Genomic DNA, 16,393 nt, shown 5'->3' on the forward strand with positions numbered 1-16,393 from the left:
TTGAGAGGTAACGACAAGCAATGCAATTCACAATCTCAAACAAAACAGAAGCATATACATGCAAACATAAAATTACAACATTAGATTATTCCCAAAAATTAATTAAAATTTGAAAAATCTAACATAAAATCTCTACTTTACAGATGAACGTGCATAAAAATTCACCAAAGAAGGAAATACTTTGAATGCTTATAAATAAATGGAAAAACAATGCTGACTAGATATAAATTATACAAATAAAAATTTATATATAAAAAAAATTATGCATCCAAATCAAAATCATCAGGTCAGAACTAAATCAATATAATTCGCTGAAAACAAAACAATAAAAAAGGACTAAAGTAAAGAAGAAGCAAAGTTAATAAACCCTGGATAGAAGGAGAAGAGCACGCTCTCGTGTTTCAGGATTTTGTAACGCTTGAATCAACTGAACCATCGTATCCATATCTGGGTATTGATGATCAGCGTGGGAAAATGAGGTGAAGATAGAAGCTCGTGATTGGGATTCCGACTTCGACATTATCTTCAGACTCAGATATACTTATCTGACATGAAAAAGAAGAAAAAAAAAAAAAAAGAAAACAAACACAAAGGAAAGCAAAATATGGGTTTAGATCTGAGACAAAGAGTGTGTGATTGTAAATGGCAGTGTTTAAGTTTGTGTTTGTGGAAGCGTAGGGAGCTGTGGAGAGTGAGAGGAAGTTGCAGTGGTTATGGAAGTGGAAAGAGAAAAAAGGAAGAAACCAAGTTTCTATTCAGATAAGCTTTTTTTCCCTCTCTAATGCGAGAAAGCTGTGTAGAACAGAAAACATACCTTTGCAAAGGGGAACTTGCTTCTTCTCAGCAAGAGTGAACCAGCAGACTAGGAGTGAACTAGCAGTGACCGATGACACGCCGTGACGGCAACGAACTAGTAATGATGCACTTGCTTCTTCTAAGGCAAGGGCGGCAGAAAATCAAATCAACAGGGAGGAAGGCAGACTGGAGATGCAGTATGAAAGAAAAGAACGAAAAATGACTTAGGGTTAGGTTAGAGTATCCCTTAAATTGACAAAATAACGTCATTTTGTATACCGAATTGAAATCACTTAATTTAAAATTTTAAATAAAATAAAATTTAATTAAAATTTTAAAAATAAAATGGTCGCTGATTAGTCGCTATATAGCGACTAAACTAATTAATCGCTAAATATGGTCGCAAATTATAATATTATATTTCCGCTCAAAAAATAGTCGCAATTTCGTCGCAAATATGGTCGCAAATGTCTCACGCCACTAATTCCAACTAAACTTAGTGACGATTTAATATTTGGTCGCTAAATAGCGATCAAATAACGACCAAAAATTGGTCGTTGAGCTTTTTGTTAAATAAAAATATTATTTTATTCATGTAGTAGCAAAATGGTCGCTGATTGGCTGCTATATAGCAACAAAAAATTTTGGTCGCAATTTCACAGTTTTTTTGTAGTGGTATTACATAATTTTTGTTGAAAAGAATTTTAAAAATAAAACATAATGGAACATAATCGTAATATTATTATTAAATTTATAAATATTCAAAATTTACTTATTATAAATGGCTATAATTAAAAATTTATCTGTATAAGTTTTATTTGATATTGTTATATTTAAAATTTATCTGAGTTTTGTTTAAGCTTTTAGCATAGTTGTGCTTTGGACTATTAGGTTTAACTTGTATTTATTTTTTGTAAAGCTTGGCAGATCTGCCTTGTATTTATTTTTCTGTAACGCTTGGCAGATCTGCCTTATATCCAGGAGTGATTAGTATTTGGTTCAAATCGAAAAAATCGATCGAACTGAATTAATTTAAAAATTCGATTTGATTTTTTATTCATTTCGATTCGATTTGATTTTTAATTTTAAAATTTTTTGTTATTTCGGTTTAGCTTTGATCAGAAAAAAATCAAAAAATCGAATCGAACCGATTAGTGATAATAATATATTATTTTCGATAATATAGAGAGATTAGATCATATTAAAGTTAAAATATTTCAATTAAATTTTAAAATAATAAAAATAAAGTGGAAAAAATAAAAAATTTATTAAAAACTCAAATAGATGAAACCGAACTAAATCAAACCGAATCAGATCAATTCGATTCAATTCGATTTCTTACTAAAATCAATTCGATTCGATTCGATTTCTAACTAAAATCAATTCGATTCAATTTTCACTAATACCAAAATTTTAATTTTCCATTTATTTAATTCGATTTGATTTTAAACCGAACTGACCGATTGCTCACTCGTACTTATATCTCTTTTTTCCTCCAATGATATATCATATTTTTAAAAATATATTATTAAAATGTGAAATAAGTTTAAATATAATTAAATAGACCGAGAAATGTAAATTATAATAATTTTATTTATTCTTTTAATTATAACAAAATTTGATATTACAAATTTAGACTTATATAGAAGAAAAAAAATTTTGAACAATAATATTTAGATCATTAGATATAGTTCGAAAATGAAAATACAATCATAAATGTCAAAAATCAACTTCAACAATTCCTACAAAATAATAAACCAAATAATAAAAATCAATCATGCTTGATGAAATCAACCATTGTCTTAATGAGAGGTGCAATATTCTCACTCTTAGGATTGAATAAATGGAAGCAATGTTCTTCATTTTTAGTCTCATAGTAATCAACTTCCCCTTCCCATCCACATTTTTTCATTATCTCGTAGTAAGAATCTCCTCTACTCTTCAAGAAATCTCTCTCCGCCACACAAACCAGCACCCTATCACACTTCAGCTTCATCAAATCCGGATCCACTTCCGGGTTTAGCCTCGGGTCATCATTCGACCCGGAACTCGTCGGGCACATGTATTTGTAGAACTTGTCGACTTGTTGAGTCCCAAAATATGGGTGCACTATAAGCAGCCTAGTTATGTTTACACCCGGCAATTGTGTAGCCCCAGCTTTCACGGCGACGTAGTGTGCAAGATTAGCTCCAGCACTTTCACCGGCCAAGATAACCCGCCCGAGATCCGCATGCTCGTTGATACAAGGCTCAGGACCTTGTCCATTGGAGTGGCTAGCGACCCATTGAAACCCTTCCCATGAATCATCATATGCAATAGGTAATTTGTGCTCAGGAGCGAGTCTGTATTCAATGGACATGGTAATGATATTAGCTTGAGAGGCTAAAGCAGAGAGAAAGTTTTTGAACCTGGTGCTTAAAGCGGATCCCATACAGAATCCACCGCCATGGTAGTGGACGAGGAGAGGAAACTTTCGGGAGGGATCGGCAAGTTTTGGGAGGAAGATGCGAGCTTTTACGCCGGTGGTGGATGAGATAAGAACGTCTTTGGAATGGATTCCGGTTTCTGGGTCAAGGCCTGGGGGAGAAAAATCAGAATTCATGTATCTTTCAATGCGGCCATCTTTGTATACCTTGAAAAAGCCTGGAAAATCATGGGTTATTTCAGAGGAGGAGTCGGTAGCCATTTTCCTTTGCAGATTGAAGAAAGAGAGATGTGAGTATGAAGGATGGAAAGCAATGGGATATAAGCAGTAAATTGCGATTGAGACGTGAGTTTATAAATTGTGTGGTTGGCACAATAACCTATAAATCTGCTATTCCATGTAATGAGATTTTATATTATTTAAATATAAATTAAAATCCTTTTTTATTACAAAATAAAATGACTATCATCGGGAAACAGTGGTGTGTATTTTGTCTGAATTAATAAGCGGTGGTTGACCAGTTCTACAATGGATTTGAGAATGAGAGGTGAATATGAATGTAAGACTCACATGCTTTTGACTAATTCTCTGAGGCAATTCGTTTGGAAAAATTATAGGATCTGAGTCCAAATTTCACCTCACAACTTACCAATATGTTTAATTTAACTTATTTTTAAGTTTGTATCTATTTTAATCTAAATTTTTCTTCAAATTTTTTTTTTTCAAAAAAAAGAAATTAAATATCTTATTTTTTCAGATTCAACCAAGGAAAGCAATAGAACTTTGCACTAAATCAAAATATTTAAACTAAACAATTTAAATATTAGTCTAAATTAAAATTACTAACTTCTAACTTAAAATAATGGATCTCATATACATAACATCACAATCGATAGTAACGATAAATGGTATTGTTAGATTATTGATTTTCAGTTCAGATCGAAAAAATCAATTATATTAAATTAATTTATAAATTCTGTTAGATTTTTTATTTATTTCGATTTGGTTTAATTTTTAATTTTTAATTTTTTTAATTTTTTAATTTGATTTAATATTAATAAAAAATTAAAAAAATTAAACCGAACGGATTAGACTATAATTAATATTGAAATATTATAATTAAATTTTAAATCGATTTAATTCGATTTAATTTCTACTCAAAATCAGTTCAATTTAATTTTTATAAATACTAAAATTTCAATTTTTAATTTATTTAATTTAGTTCGATTTTAAATTAAACCAATCAAAATTTTAGCCTGTAATAAATATATATCATTAAATCTCGAGAGATTTCTGATTAATATTTTATCTCCCACCTTTTTACCTTCACCAAAAAAGTTAATAATAAATTAGATATATGTACAATTAAATCCATATATTTTTTCATGTAAGTATTAATTCAATTCATTTTTTTTATCAATTAAATCTATATTTTTTTTTTTGTTAAGAGTAAATAATTTTTAATTTAATATAATATTGTTTTTAATAAAATAATACTTTTTAATTTAAAATATTAAATATTTTAATTAATATAAAACTTAAAAAAATAAAAATAGTAAATAATTTTTAAAATAACAAAATAAATTATATTATATAAAAAATACTTTTATTAAAAAAATTATATTTGGCCAGAATTTATTTAAATCTTAAAGAAAAATATAAAAATTTAATTAACTAAAATAAATTAAATTGAATTTATTTAACTACATGGCTTAATTTAACTTATTTCTATAATAAATTTGTCTTACAATACAACAAATATATTAAATAATTTGTCCTACACCGCAATAAATTTATTTAAAAAATAATTTTGTCCAACCATACACTAAATGTATTAAATAATTTGTCCATTGTTAGATGACACAGTGTACGAAAAACAACCAAAAGAATCATTTTTTTATTATTTAAATATAATTGTAATTTTTTATTTGATAAATTATCTCATATCAATATAACAAATAAAAACATTGAGATTAAAAAATAAATTGAGATTTTTATTCATAATTAAAAATTATAATTCATATATCATATATAATAAAATATCTAATATTGTGAAATATTAATTGCAAAGTTTGAATACTAAGAATTAGATTGCATAATTGTACTAATTAAGTTATATACTAAAATATCATATTTTACATTAATTAAGAGAAATATATAATAAAATAATTATATCATGTCTTAAATTAATTAAATTATAAGTTTAGTATTATATAAATTTAGCAAACTATATGTGAAAAGTAGAAATTTTGAATTATATGACAATAATAAACATACGTTTTGCTTTCATTTAAAAAGCAAAATATAATATTACAAATGATTTACGTAATAAAAATATTTAATGCAAGATGTATATTGATATTATATAAGAATCACTCAAAATAAGTTATGAGCTAATCATAAAATTGAACCACGTGTTAAGAATTTAATAAATAGGTAACGCAGCCTCATCCGAAGAAAAATAAAAGCCTAACACCCGATTTATCATTAAAACTCGTCATTCTGAATAGGTCGAGTCTCAGCATAAAGTTACCATTAGTAAGCATAATTCAGTGGGTTTTCGTTACGCCTATAATTACGGAATCCCCAATCAATTAATTCGGCGAGATTTCTTATCAAGCAGTGGACTATATTATCGCCGTATTGTTAGGAAATGCCATAATTGTCCCCATTTTCTTATCATATAAAAGGAAAATAATCATAGAGGCAAAGGTATGCAATTCTTATTCTACTTAAATTCTAAGCAATTCATTACATTCACTCTATTCACCAGTATACTGACTTGAGCGCCGAAATAGCTGCTATGGGCACCCACCACCTCATGTTCTCTTTCTTGCAGGTCTAGCCAATCACAACACAACTATGTTTTCTGACTGCATCATTTGTCTCCATTATTGGAAAATCCATTGAATCTTTTCTGTTCATTTGGATTACAACCGATCTCCTACTTCTTTTCTTATAGAAAGGAATCTCTCTCTTCTTTTTTTCAAAATGACCAGTACTTCACGAACAGCTGCTAACAATGCTACTAATAAAGGCATTATTATTTCTTCCACCCTTAGCACTAGAAAAAACCTACCTCCAGTGGTCAATAAAGCAAATCTCAATAATTTAAACAATGAGCAAACAATCCAACACATAAAAGTTGCAGGCCATTCTCGAACAATATAAGGCTTAAGGGGAGGCGTCAGTCATAGCTCCTAGGGGAAGGAAGGAAGCCCTCGCTGACACCCTTAGAACTCGGATAGAGGTGATCAAGAGGTGGTCCAAAGGGAAGTCTGAGTTCAAAGAAGAGGAATCAGACGATGTTCCGAGAAATGTCGACTAGAAGCTGATGCGAACTATCCAAAGGTAACAGAAGGAGTAAAAGAAGGATTTCGGCTTAGATGGTATCTCGCCTCTTTCGAAAGAAATTTTAACAAAAACATTTTCAATTAAGTTCAAACTGCCTAGTTTGGATAAATATAATGGAACAGCAGATCCCAAGAGTCATTTGGCAATATTTAGGACGATCATGCAACTTCAGGATGTCAATGACTTCGTGTTGTGCTGAGTGTTTCTATCAACACTCACAGGTTTGGCTAAAAAATAGCACCGACATCTAAGCTCATATTTAATTTAGAACTTTATACAGTTCGCTATATTATTTAAATCTCGATTTATTACTTGTATACCTCTAAAAAAACTCTCCTCTGACTTGCGGAAGATCTGCCAAGTGGAGGGCGAGTCCCTAAGGAGCTTTATCTCACGATTCAATACCGAAGCTATACAGGTGGAAGAGTTGAATCACGAGATAGTGTGTGAAGCATTGAAGAAAGGAACACACAACGTCAAGTTCATGAATTCCTTGATAAAAAATCCAGCCTCAACATATTAACCATTCATAGACAAGGCCTAGAGGTATATCAAGTTGGATGACGAAGTCCAAGCACTAAGAGAGGACAAAAGAACGAATCAAAAGTAAAATCAAAAGGTAGAAAGGCAAGGACATGAAGGAGATCACATGAGTTACCCCGTCTCCCGAAGGAGGGATGACCAAAGTAAGTATAAGAATTATATTCCATTAAATGACTCACGGATATAAATATGTACTTCTCAATGCTATATTTCTTCTTTACAAAGGTTAGTCAAAGAAGAAAAATTTGGTCTACTAGGCTTAACCTAGGGAAGTCATTATAGCCCTTAGGAGCTTCTCCTTAAGAGAGGTTGATATCCCAGTTAACTCCTCAGCTTTCCTTTAGCTCAATAACTACAAAATTTTCTACCAAACCTTTAATTGGGTTCTTATACACTGCAAATATAGACAACCCAGCCCGGGAACCAAAGTAATAAAACCCATGGGTAGACCTAATAAGACAGACGAACTCGAAGCAACACATAAATAGAATAGAGTTAGGGGAAAATATTCGAGGAGTCACCCTAAAATGACAGGAAATCTCGATAAAGAAAGGGGTAAAAGAGAAGGTCAGCTTGAAGTCACGCTGCTTGATGAAAAAAATCAAGTTACACCCTTATTGAGCGTCTATTAGACCTATCGGCGATGGGTAGGGGGAGAACAATTCATTCATTAGGCAGAGGAGCCCTAATTCTAAAGATGGTGGAGTCAGAATAGTCGCGAAAAAAGTAGTGGGAGAAGAAGAAAGGAGTAACATAAGATACCATACCCACTGCATCGAAAATCCTAATAAAAGCCATGAGAGGAGTAAGACGTACTTTGGATTGAAAAATTGGGGATTACATAGAAGAGAGAGAATAAGATAGCAGAAGCAGTGCAATAGGCAGAGTAATGAGTGAAAGTAAGAGCGTAAGTTTGAAATGGGTAAAGGCAAAAAAGAGATGTTTTAATGGAACTCTCCTAGATTCGCGCGATAATAATTAAAATCTCGAAATTTACCCCTTCATAAATCATGAAATAATTAATGAGCAGGTAAAGGGGCATTTGATGACGACTGGACCCAAGACGCCCTTGCCATAGCTGAGCTCATGCTAGAAAGGTTGACTTAGTTCTATTAGAGCCTAATGCATGGGCCTACCCCATATAGAAGCGCTGATGAGGCAGGCTAGGTGCGGACCTACACGTGGGGGACCTAGTCTTGAATAATCTATTAGCCCCGTGGGACAACAAACCCCATGACGCTCAGGATCATGTCCACATAGCGCTGATTGAAATTAAATAGCTGCCTGACGATAGGAAGGACGCAGTACATTCATACGTATGGCCAACATAACTATGACTGAAAGGTACGAGTGCAGGATAGCGATTACACGTTACTAGAGGACAAAAGAGAAAAGAAATAAAAGAAAACATGGGAAGGAACAAACCAAGTTTTACCAAAATATATACTAAACCTAACATCTTATTGGATCTCAGACCTCAGAGTTCAGTATAGGTTATGTAAATAGTTTGAACATGTAGAAAAAGTTTGCAAGTCCAAGTCAGATCAACAATCATAGCAAGCACAAGTAGCGAAGAATTATGAATAAAAAGAAAAGCAACTTTTTATGGCTCACAAGCATAAAGAATATCTTGCAGCTAAGCTTGGTTAATTGATGGTGGATGCACCCACCAAATGACCTCATATTGTAGCTTATTCAGAGTGTTAAATAGAAGCTACACATCAAGAGTGAAGATTGGTGATGGTAACTTTGTTGAAGTGAAGGGCAAGGGAGCAAGGTAGATGCTATTGTTAAGACTTTTTCCATCCTAAAATTAACCAAAGTCTCTTTAGCGTTGATCGGCTTCTTAAAAGAAGAAATTAGGGACTTTTAAGTATAATTAATGTAAATTAAAAAATTTAATCCTATATTAAAAGTAATTCTACTAATACTAAAAACTTAATTTTATAACTTTTATAATCCTAAAATCCTATTATAAAAAGTATATATTATAAAAATGTTTAAAATCCAAAATTATGACTATTTTTATTATATTTAATTTAATTATATTTTCATTTTTTCCCTAAGTTGACAACTGTTAAAAGGAAAAAGGACACACATTGAGTTATGGAAATTGACAGTTGGGATGTTGGTTAGGTGACAAAAAAAATTAAGTCATTTTTTAAAAATTATATAAAAAACTTTACTTTACATTTTAAGTTTATTTGAAAAACATAAAGGTAGAACGTATTTATAGAATTAATTTAATGATAAATATATTTAAATAAATTTAAAAAATTTTAAATTTTATTTTTTCAATTTCCCTTAAAGAACGAGTGGTTTGATTATTTTCCCTCTTTATTTATTATAATATTTTTAAAATTTATTTTATAATAAGTAACTTAAAAAGAAAAGAGAATCCGCAATAAGAAAATTATACTAATGTTCAAATTAAATTTATTAATTCTTTTAATGTTTGAATATAATAATTTTTATAGTAAGGTGTTAATGGTCATTAACTCATATATTGTGATATCCCTAATTCTTTTTAATTAATCCTATATTAATTTTATTACATTTCAATATAATATTTAGGAAATTAAAATATTGGAAAACTAAATTTGTTTATAATTATTAGAAGTAGATTTGTTAATTAAAAAAACCGTTACCGTTAATATTTTTTTTTAACAATTTATTGTAGAAATTAAATGCAAACTAAAATAGCTAAATTAAAAATAACATAAGAAAATATATTTTAAAAAACTAAATTAATTATTTGATTCACACAATAATACAAATTTTAAACAAAATTATTGTTTTTTTTTTCTTTTTTAAAATATTTTAGTAGTGTTTTTTACTTATTTTGTCAATTTTTTCTTTCTAACTTTTCATATAAAATCAAATTAAGTGAGTCAAAACCTATTTGAAAGAGGCAATTTACATCTAAAGGAGAAAAAACTTCAAAGAGTAAAAGCTAAAATTAAGGAAGGCAATAAGGGGCTTCTATTGCCGTTCAACTGTTTGTGTGGTGATTATTTAGTCGGTTCGATTTAAAATCGAATTGAATTGAATAAATTAAAAATTAAAATTTTAGTATTTATAAAAATCAAATCGAGTTGATTTTGATCAAAAATCGAATTGAATTGAATCGATCTGATTCGGTTCGATTTGATCGGTTTGAATTTTTAGTAAATTTTTTTATTTTTTACACCTTATTTTTAATATTTTTAAATTTAATTGAAATATTTTAACCTTAATATGGTCTAACCTCTCTGTATTATTGAAAATAATACACCAATATCACTAATCTGTTCGATTCGATTTTTTCGATTGTTTTCTGATTAAAATTGAATCGAATCAAAATAATTTAAAATTTTAAAATTAAAAATAGAACTAAATCGAAATAAATAAAAAATTGAATCGAATCAAAATAATTTAAAATTTTAAAATTAAAAATAGAACTAAATCGAAATAAATAAAAAATTGAATCGAATCAAAATTTCAAATTAATTCGATTCTGTCGATTTTTTCGATTTGTATCGAATACTGCTGATCACCCCTAATTGTTTATGCTTTTGCAACATTACTGTACTCAAAGAAAAAACTCGTTAACAAGATTTTAATTCTGATTTAACATCTATTTAAAAAAAAAATTGAAACTAATATATCTGCATAGTTTTAATTTAGGGTTTTATTATTTCAATTTTGATTTAGTACAATTTTTTTTTTCTTTGGTTTCTATATAGTTTAGTATATTTTCATTTTAAATCTGAATTTTTAAAGTAATTTTATGTAATTTTTAAATAAAACCATACTTATATTACTATTTAGAACAAGAGAAAACTTGATATAGTAACCAAAATTAAGGAGGGCAATTGCCTTGAGGTGGCTTTCCCATTGCCCTTGAACTGTTTGTGCTTTTTGTAACAACAATAAGTCCAAGAGAAAGACTGAACAACAACATAATATGCATTTTTCATAACACAAAAGGAGATGCTGCTGTGACTATGGGTGGAGTAGTGCGTGGATGGATTCGCCTCTTATTAAGTTGAAAATTGGCTATTTTTTTTTTAAAATGAAAATTAGGAATCAAATGAGTAGAACCTGACTTCTTAAATTTATTGAGGTACACTTATCATCAAATTAAGTCTTAGAATGCATACCGATGTCTATTTATAATACTTATTAATTGATAAGCACAAAAAGAGATAAATAATAATTTTATTTATTGATAAATAATTCAAGTCAAATGTATTGTAATTTATTTGTAATTTATTGATAGAGTGAATAGTCACTACTGCATTATTGTTAATACAAATATAATTTTAAATTTTTAATATAATTTTAATAAATTAAATTAAATCATTTTTATTAAATTATAAAATAAATATATAATTACAAATATTTTTAGAATACAGTTATAATTTTTATATAATTTATTATACTGATATCTTATTTCCTTTTGACTAGACAAATAGAGCAATAATTCTTATTTTCTTATTAAACAAGAAGTTTGTGAAAGATTACTGAACAATAAACAAATCTGAAAAAATTATGTAAAATTATATATATTAACTGTTAAAGTAAAACTGAAAATTGCCATAAAATGAAATAAAATTTGAAGAATAAATTAAAACAAAATTATAATTCAATTTATATATAAAAAATAATATATTAATTGTAATTATTAGTTATTTAGATATTTTAATTTAAAATAATTAAAAATAATAATAATAAAGCGCACTATGTCGCTGCTGGACAAGTTTTGCCCATTGTTTTTTTTTCTTTTTTTTTTTTTCATCGCCAACTTTTATTTTGTAAATTAAAGTAAATTATTGCATTTTCTTATTTTATTATTTTTTAGAAAGTGAAAAATAAGATACTCTTATGTTTATTTTGTTTTCAACAGTTCAATCACCGGGATTGAATTTGAAATTTTTTGACGTGACCTAATTAATGGTATATAATGATTGTACAAAATAAATTATGAACTTATGGTCAAGATAGATGACACCACAAAATAAATGCACGTAGAAAGGAACTGACAAGTAGGTTAAGCGGTTCAACACAAGAAAAAAAAATTTCGGACACCTTAATCTGGTTTATTGTTAAAGACTCGCCCTTCCCTCGATAGGGCGAATCTCAGTATAAAGTTATTTTTAAGCGGGACAGTCCAGCATGTTCTCATTATATCTGTAATCATGGAATTTTTTTAATCATTAGCAGGCGATACCCATTATCAAACAGTCGGCTACATCATCGTCAGTTTACTAGAAAATACTTTTTTTTTTTCTATCTTCTTATAGTATAAAAAAAAAAGAAAAAGAATCACAGAGGCAAAGATACGTATTCTTGAACACTATTCAAATTTTAAGCAATTTATTGCTTTTTCTCGATTTTTCAGTAGTTGTCGTGGACACCTACCACCACCTCACCTTTCTTCTTTGCAGGTCTAGTCAATCACAATATAGCCACATTCTGGCCACGTCATCAATCTAATATTTGAAATATCATTTGATTCCATTGCCACGAAATCCTTTGAAGCTTCTATTCATTTGGATTACGACCGGCCACGTCCCACTAAACAAGCCCATAAAGTGGGTTTCGCCAGACCATATGAGTGTCAGTTCCACTAACTAAGGCCACAAGGCAGGTTTCGCTAGATCAGGTCACAAGGTGGGTTTCGTCAGACCATCCGGATATTGGTTCCACTAAACAAGACCACAAGGCGGGTTATACTAGGCCATATCACAAGGAGAGTTTTGCCAGACCATACGGACGTTGGTCCCACTAAACAAGATCACAAGCTGGGTTCCACCAGGCTAAGTCACAAGGCGGATTCCACCATGCCATCCGCGCATCAATCCTATTGAATAAGTCCACAAGGCAGGTTCCACCTAGTCAGGCCACAAGGCGGGTTCCACCTAGTCAGGTCACAAGGCGAGTTCCGTCAGACCATCCAAGTATCGGTCCTACTAAACAAAGCCACAAGGTAGGTTCCGCTAGACCACAATCAGGGTGTTAGTCCCACTAATCAAGTCATCCAGACAGCCACGAAGCAGGTATACCAATCCACAAAAGATGAAGGTATCGTATTGATAGGCGAGTCTCATGACCAAAGATCAAGACGAATGACCGGGTGAAAATCCCTTATTGCAAAAGTTCCTAAGAGTGGGAATCTGCCAGGCCACAGGCCCAGGTATTAATCCTATTTTACAAAAACTTTCTAAATTATTTTATATTTATTAAAGGAAACGATAAGCCCTGCAAAGTAAAAATGATTTAGCCCCCTTTCTTTGGGCAAATAATGAGGGACACCATGTTAATAGTTTGGTTGAGAGGTAGCCCTATGTCTAATTATTTAAATTGTTGATAGCGACAAAAGGAACAAACAAACGCCTAGAAGTAGATATACAAAATATATATTTTGTACAAAAGATCATAAGGAGATAAGGCAGACTTTAGTAAAGTCTCTATTACATCAGAATGTTCTAAAAAATCAATAGCTGAGACCCAGTTTGGAAGGTTGTCTTTAGCCTCTCGACCTCATTCTTCGGGAAGATGTTGTCTGCCCAAGAAAAACCACATGAAGGACCGTTTCTCTAACCGCTTTCCTAACCTGGCCCTCAAAATCAATCTTGCACAAACCAACCCCCCTCCCTGGAGTCGTGGCGCTAAAAAGCCATTATAGTCGAACTGGTTGTAGTCTTTAGGCTAAGCAGTATACTTGCACCTTCATGAACATCCACTTTCAGCTGCACTTCGAAGACCATGATGATATCCTCCACACAGATCTTGCTATTCTCAGGAAAAGAAAAGAAAATACTCCTATTCATGTTTTTCATAGATGACAGTCATAAACAAAAAAGAAGAGGAAGGAGGATTCTTATACAGTGGCATAGCCTGCAAAGCTTTAAATATGGCTTAAAAAATATGGCAACCATCATGACTAAGAGAAGGCAAAACGATGCAAGCAATAAAGGCCAAACAAAATATGTTGTGAAAAGACAAATAATCACCTTCGAATCTAAAGAATTGAAGAACAGTGGGGGACCTCTGATGCTACTTAACAATCGACCAAAGTAAGCCATGAGCTAACACCACAAGATAGGTCCACATAGCAAGGATCTAACAAGTGGGTAAAGCCGTCCAATCCAAGGAAAGGAAGACCCAGATACCTTAACTGCTGGTTCATTGTCAAAGACTCGTCCTTCCCTCAACAGGGTGAGTCTCGATACAAAATAACCGTTAAGCGGAGACAGTCCAGCGTGTTCCCACGCCTATAATCGTGAGATTTTCCATCCATTAGTAGGCGATACATTATCAAGCAGCCAACCACATCACTAAAGATTTATCGAAAAATTCTATGTTAATCTCTACCATCTTACAGTATAAAAGGGAAAGAATCAAAGAAGTAAAGGTACACTATTCTTGAACACTACTCAAGTTCTATGCAATTCATTGTTTTCTCTTTATTCTTCAGTATACTGACTTGAGTATCAGAATGGCGTGGGCACCCACCACCACCTCATCTTCTCTTTCTTGTAGGTCTAGCTAATCACAGCATAGCCACATTCCAGCCATGTTATCAATCTAATCTCTACACATCATTTCGAGGGTTTCGACTGTGGCCTCTAGTGGGAGGATCTCTACATGCATGATGTCGGCACTCCCTGGACCGCACTGATGCGTTTGGTGGTTCACACTCCCTTAGGCCTTTTTTGGTTGAGCTCTACCACGTCTCCTCTTGTAAGTTGTTGTTGTCATTGGGTGTTCCTGTGTCCGCACTGAAGGCCGACCTCCTCATCTTGCATGCCTACCTGGTGGTTTTGTTTGTGTTATTGTCGTTGCGCATTTTTGTGTTGTCTGAGTTCACTCTGTGTTTTGACCTGGTGACAGCAGTCGGTCAAAGGTGGTGCATGATTGGTGTAACATTATTTCTCATTGTTGGTGTTTGGCTTTCGATGTGTTTGGTTTGATTTTGGTTTGCTTTTGTTGGGTTGCACTGATTTGATTTGGTTTTGGTTTGCTTTATTCAGTTTAATTTATTTTGTTGTTTGGGCTTTGAGTTTTTTCTGGGTTTGGGTTTGGATTGGCCTTGAAAAAATACAATATATTTGTGTTGGTAAAAAAAAAAAGAATTTGAAAATATTGATTATTTATGTCCCCGTTATTTTGTTAATATTTCTATTATCATCTCTAATGTATGTCATATTTGGATATCCAATATTAATTGAAATTTAAAGAAGACATACCTACTTTTTGATGACTTGATGGCAAAATTTGGATACTTTTTATTTGTAATGCTAGTTGATAACATATTTTCAGAGCAATCCATTTTTGTCATTAATTAAAACTATGTACAATTAGTGAAAATTGAGTGAAAATGAGAGAATAAATTGCATTCTCACTGAATGGAAAAGAGTTTTTATATACAAAGAGAGAATGACGGAAAGCTAACAAACTAAGTTAACTAGTGAGCTAGCAAAATACTAGCTTCTAACTCCCTAACTACTTCTGGAAGTTTTCAAAATATAAATATATTAGCTTAACAGCTTTTCAGCTATCTCACACCCATCCCCTCCCCCCCTACCTCCCGCCCCACAAGCTGGAGAATGTATATTTGACATTCCCAGTTCGAGCAATGAAGCTTGAAATGGTCCAGCAAACAATTCTTTGGTGTAAATATCATCCAATTGATTAGCTGAAGAAACTGGTAGAAGATGAATCAGACAAGAAATAGATTTCTCCTTAACCAAATGACAATAAAGCTCTATATGTTTAGTTCTCTCATGGAAGTTGGATTAGCAACAATGTGAAGACATACTAGTTATCACAAAAAATGCTAGCTGGTAGCTTATGAGAAACACAAAGATCTTGCAATTTTGAAGAAGACCATGACACGGTTTGTTGCTTCTTTGACTTCCAGATGATCAGTGACTTTCCAAGATAGATACCATAGCCTACGACAGATCTTGTGGTATCGGACATCTAGCCCAATCTGAATAACTTAAGGCCTTAATCTGTATAGGGATGTTGGATAGAAAGAATAATCCCTTGCTTGGAGTTACTTTGCCATATCCTATGAAGAGCTTGAAAATGAATTATAGTAGACTTAGAGAGAAATTGACTAAGTTGTTGTACTGCAAAGGTGATGTATGGTCAAATTGTTATAAGATAAAGTAGTCTACCTACCAGTCTTCTGTACAAGGAAGGATCTGTGATAAGCGGTTGTCGAAACCGTAAAAAATAAACCTATTAAACAATCAACAATAAACTTGTAGATAGTGGCAATAG

At 31.4% G+C, this 16,393-nt stretch overlaps 1 protein-coding gene across 1 annotated transcript; it reads right to left on the bottom strand.

Annotated features, from left to right (window-relative positions):
• Positions 1-2,365: 2,365 nt before the first annotated feature.
• On the bottom strand, positions 2,366-3,552 carry LOC110624464 (2-hydroxyisoflavanone dehydratase). Its single transcript, XM_021769629.2, has one exon. It carries the CDS (start codon positions 3,479-3,481, stop codon positions 2,567-2,569), a length of 915 nt encoding a protein of 304 aa, XP_021625321.1. The 5' UTR covers positions 3,482-3,552; the 3' UTR covers positions 2,366-2,566.
• Positions 3,553-16,393: the final 12,841 nt, after the last annotated feature.

Source organism: Manihot esculenta, chromosome 10 (genome assembly GCF_001659605.2).
Source record: "Manihot esculenta cultivar AM560-2 chromosome 10, M.esculenta_v8, whole genome shotgun sequence".
NCBI classification, from domain to species: domain Eukaryota; kingdom Viridiplantae; phylum Streptophyta; class Magnoliopsida; order Malpighiales; family Euphorbiaceae; genus Manihot; species Manihot esculenta.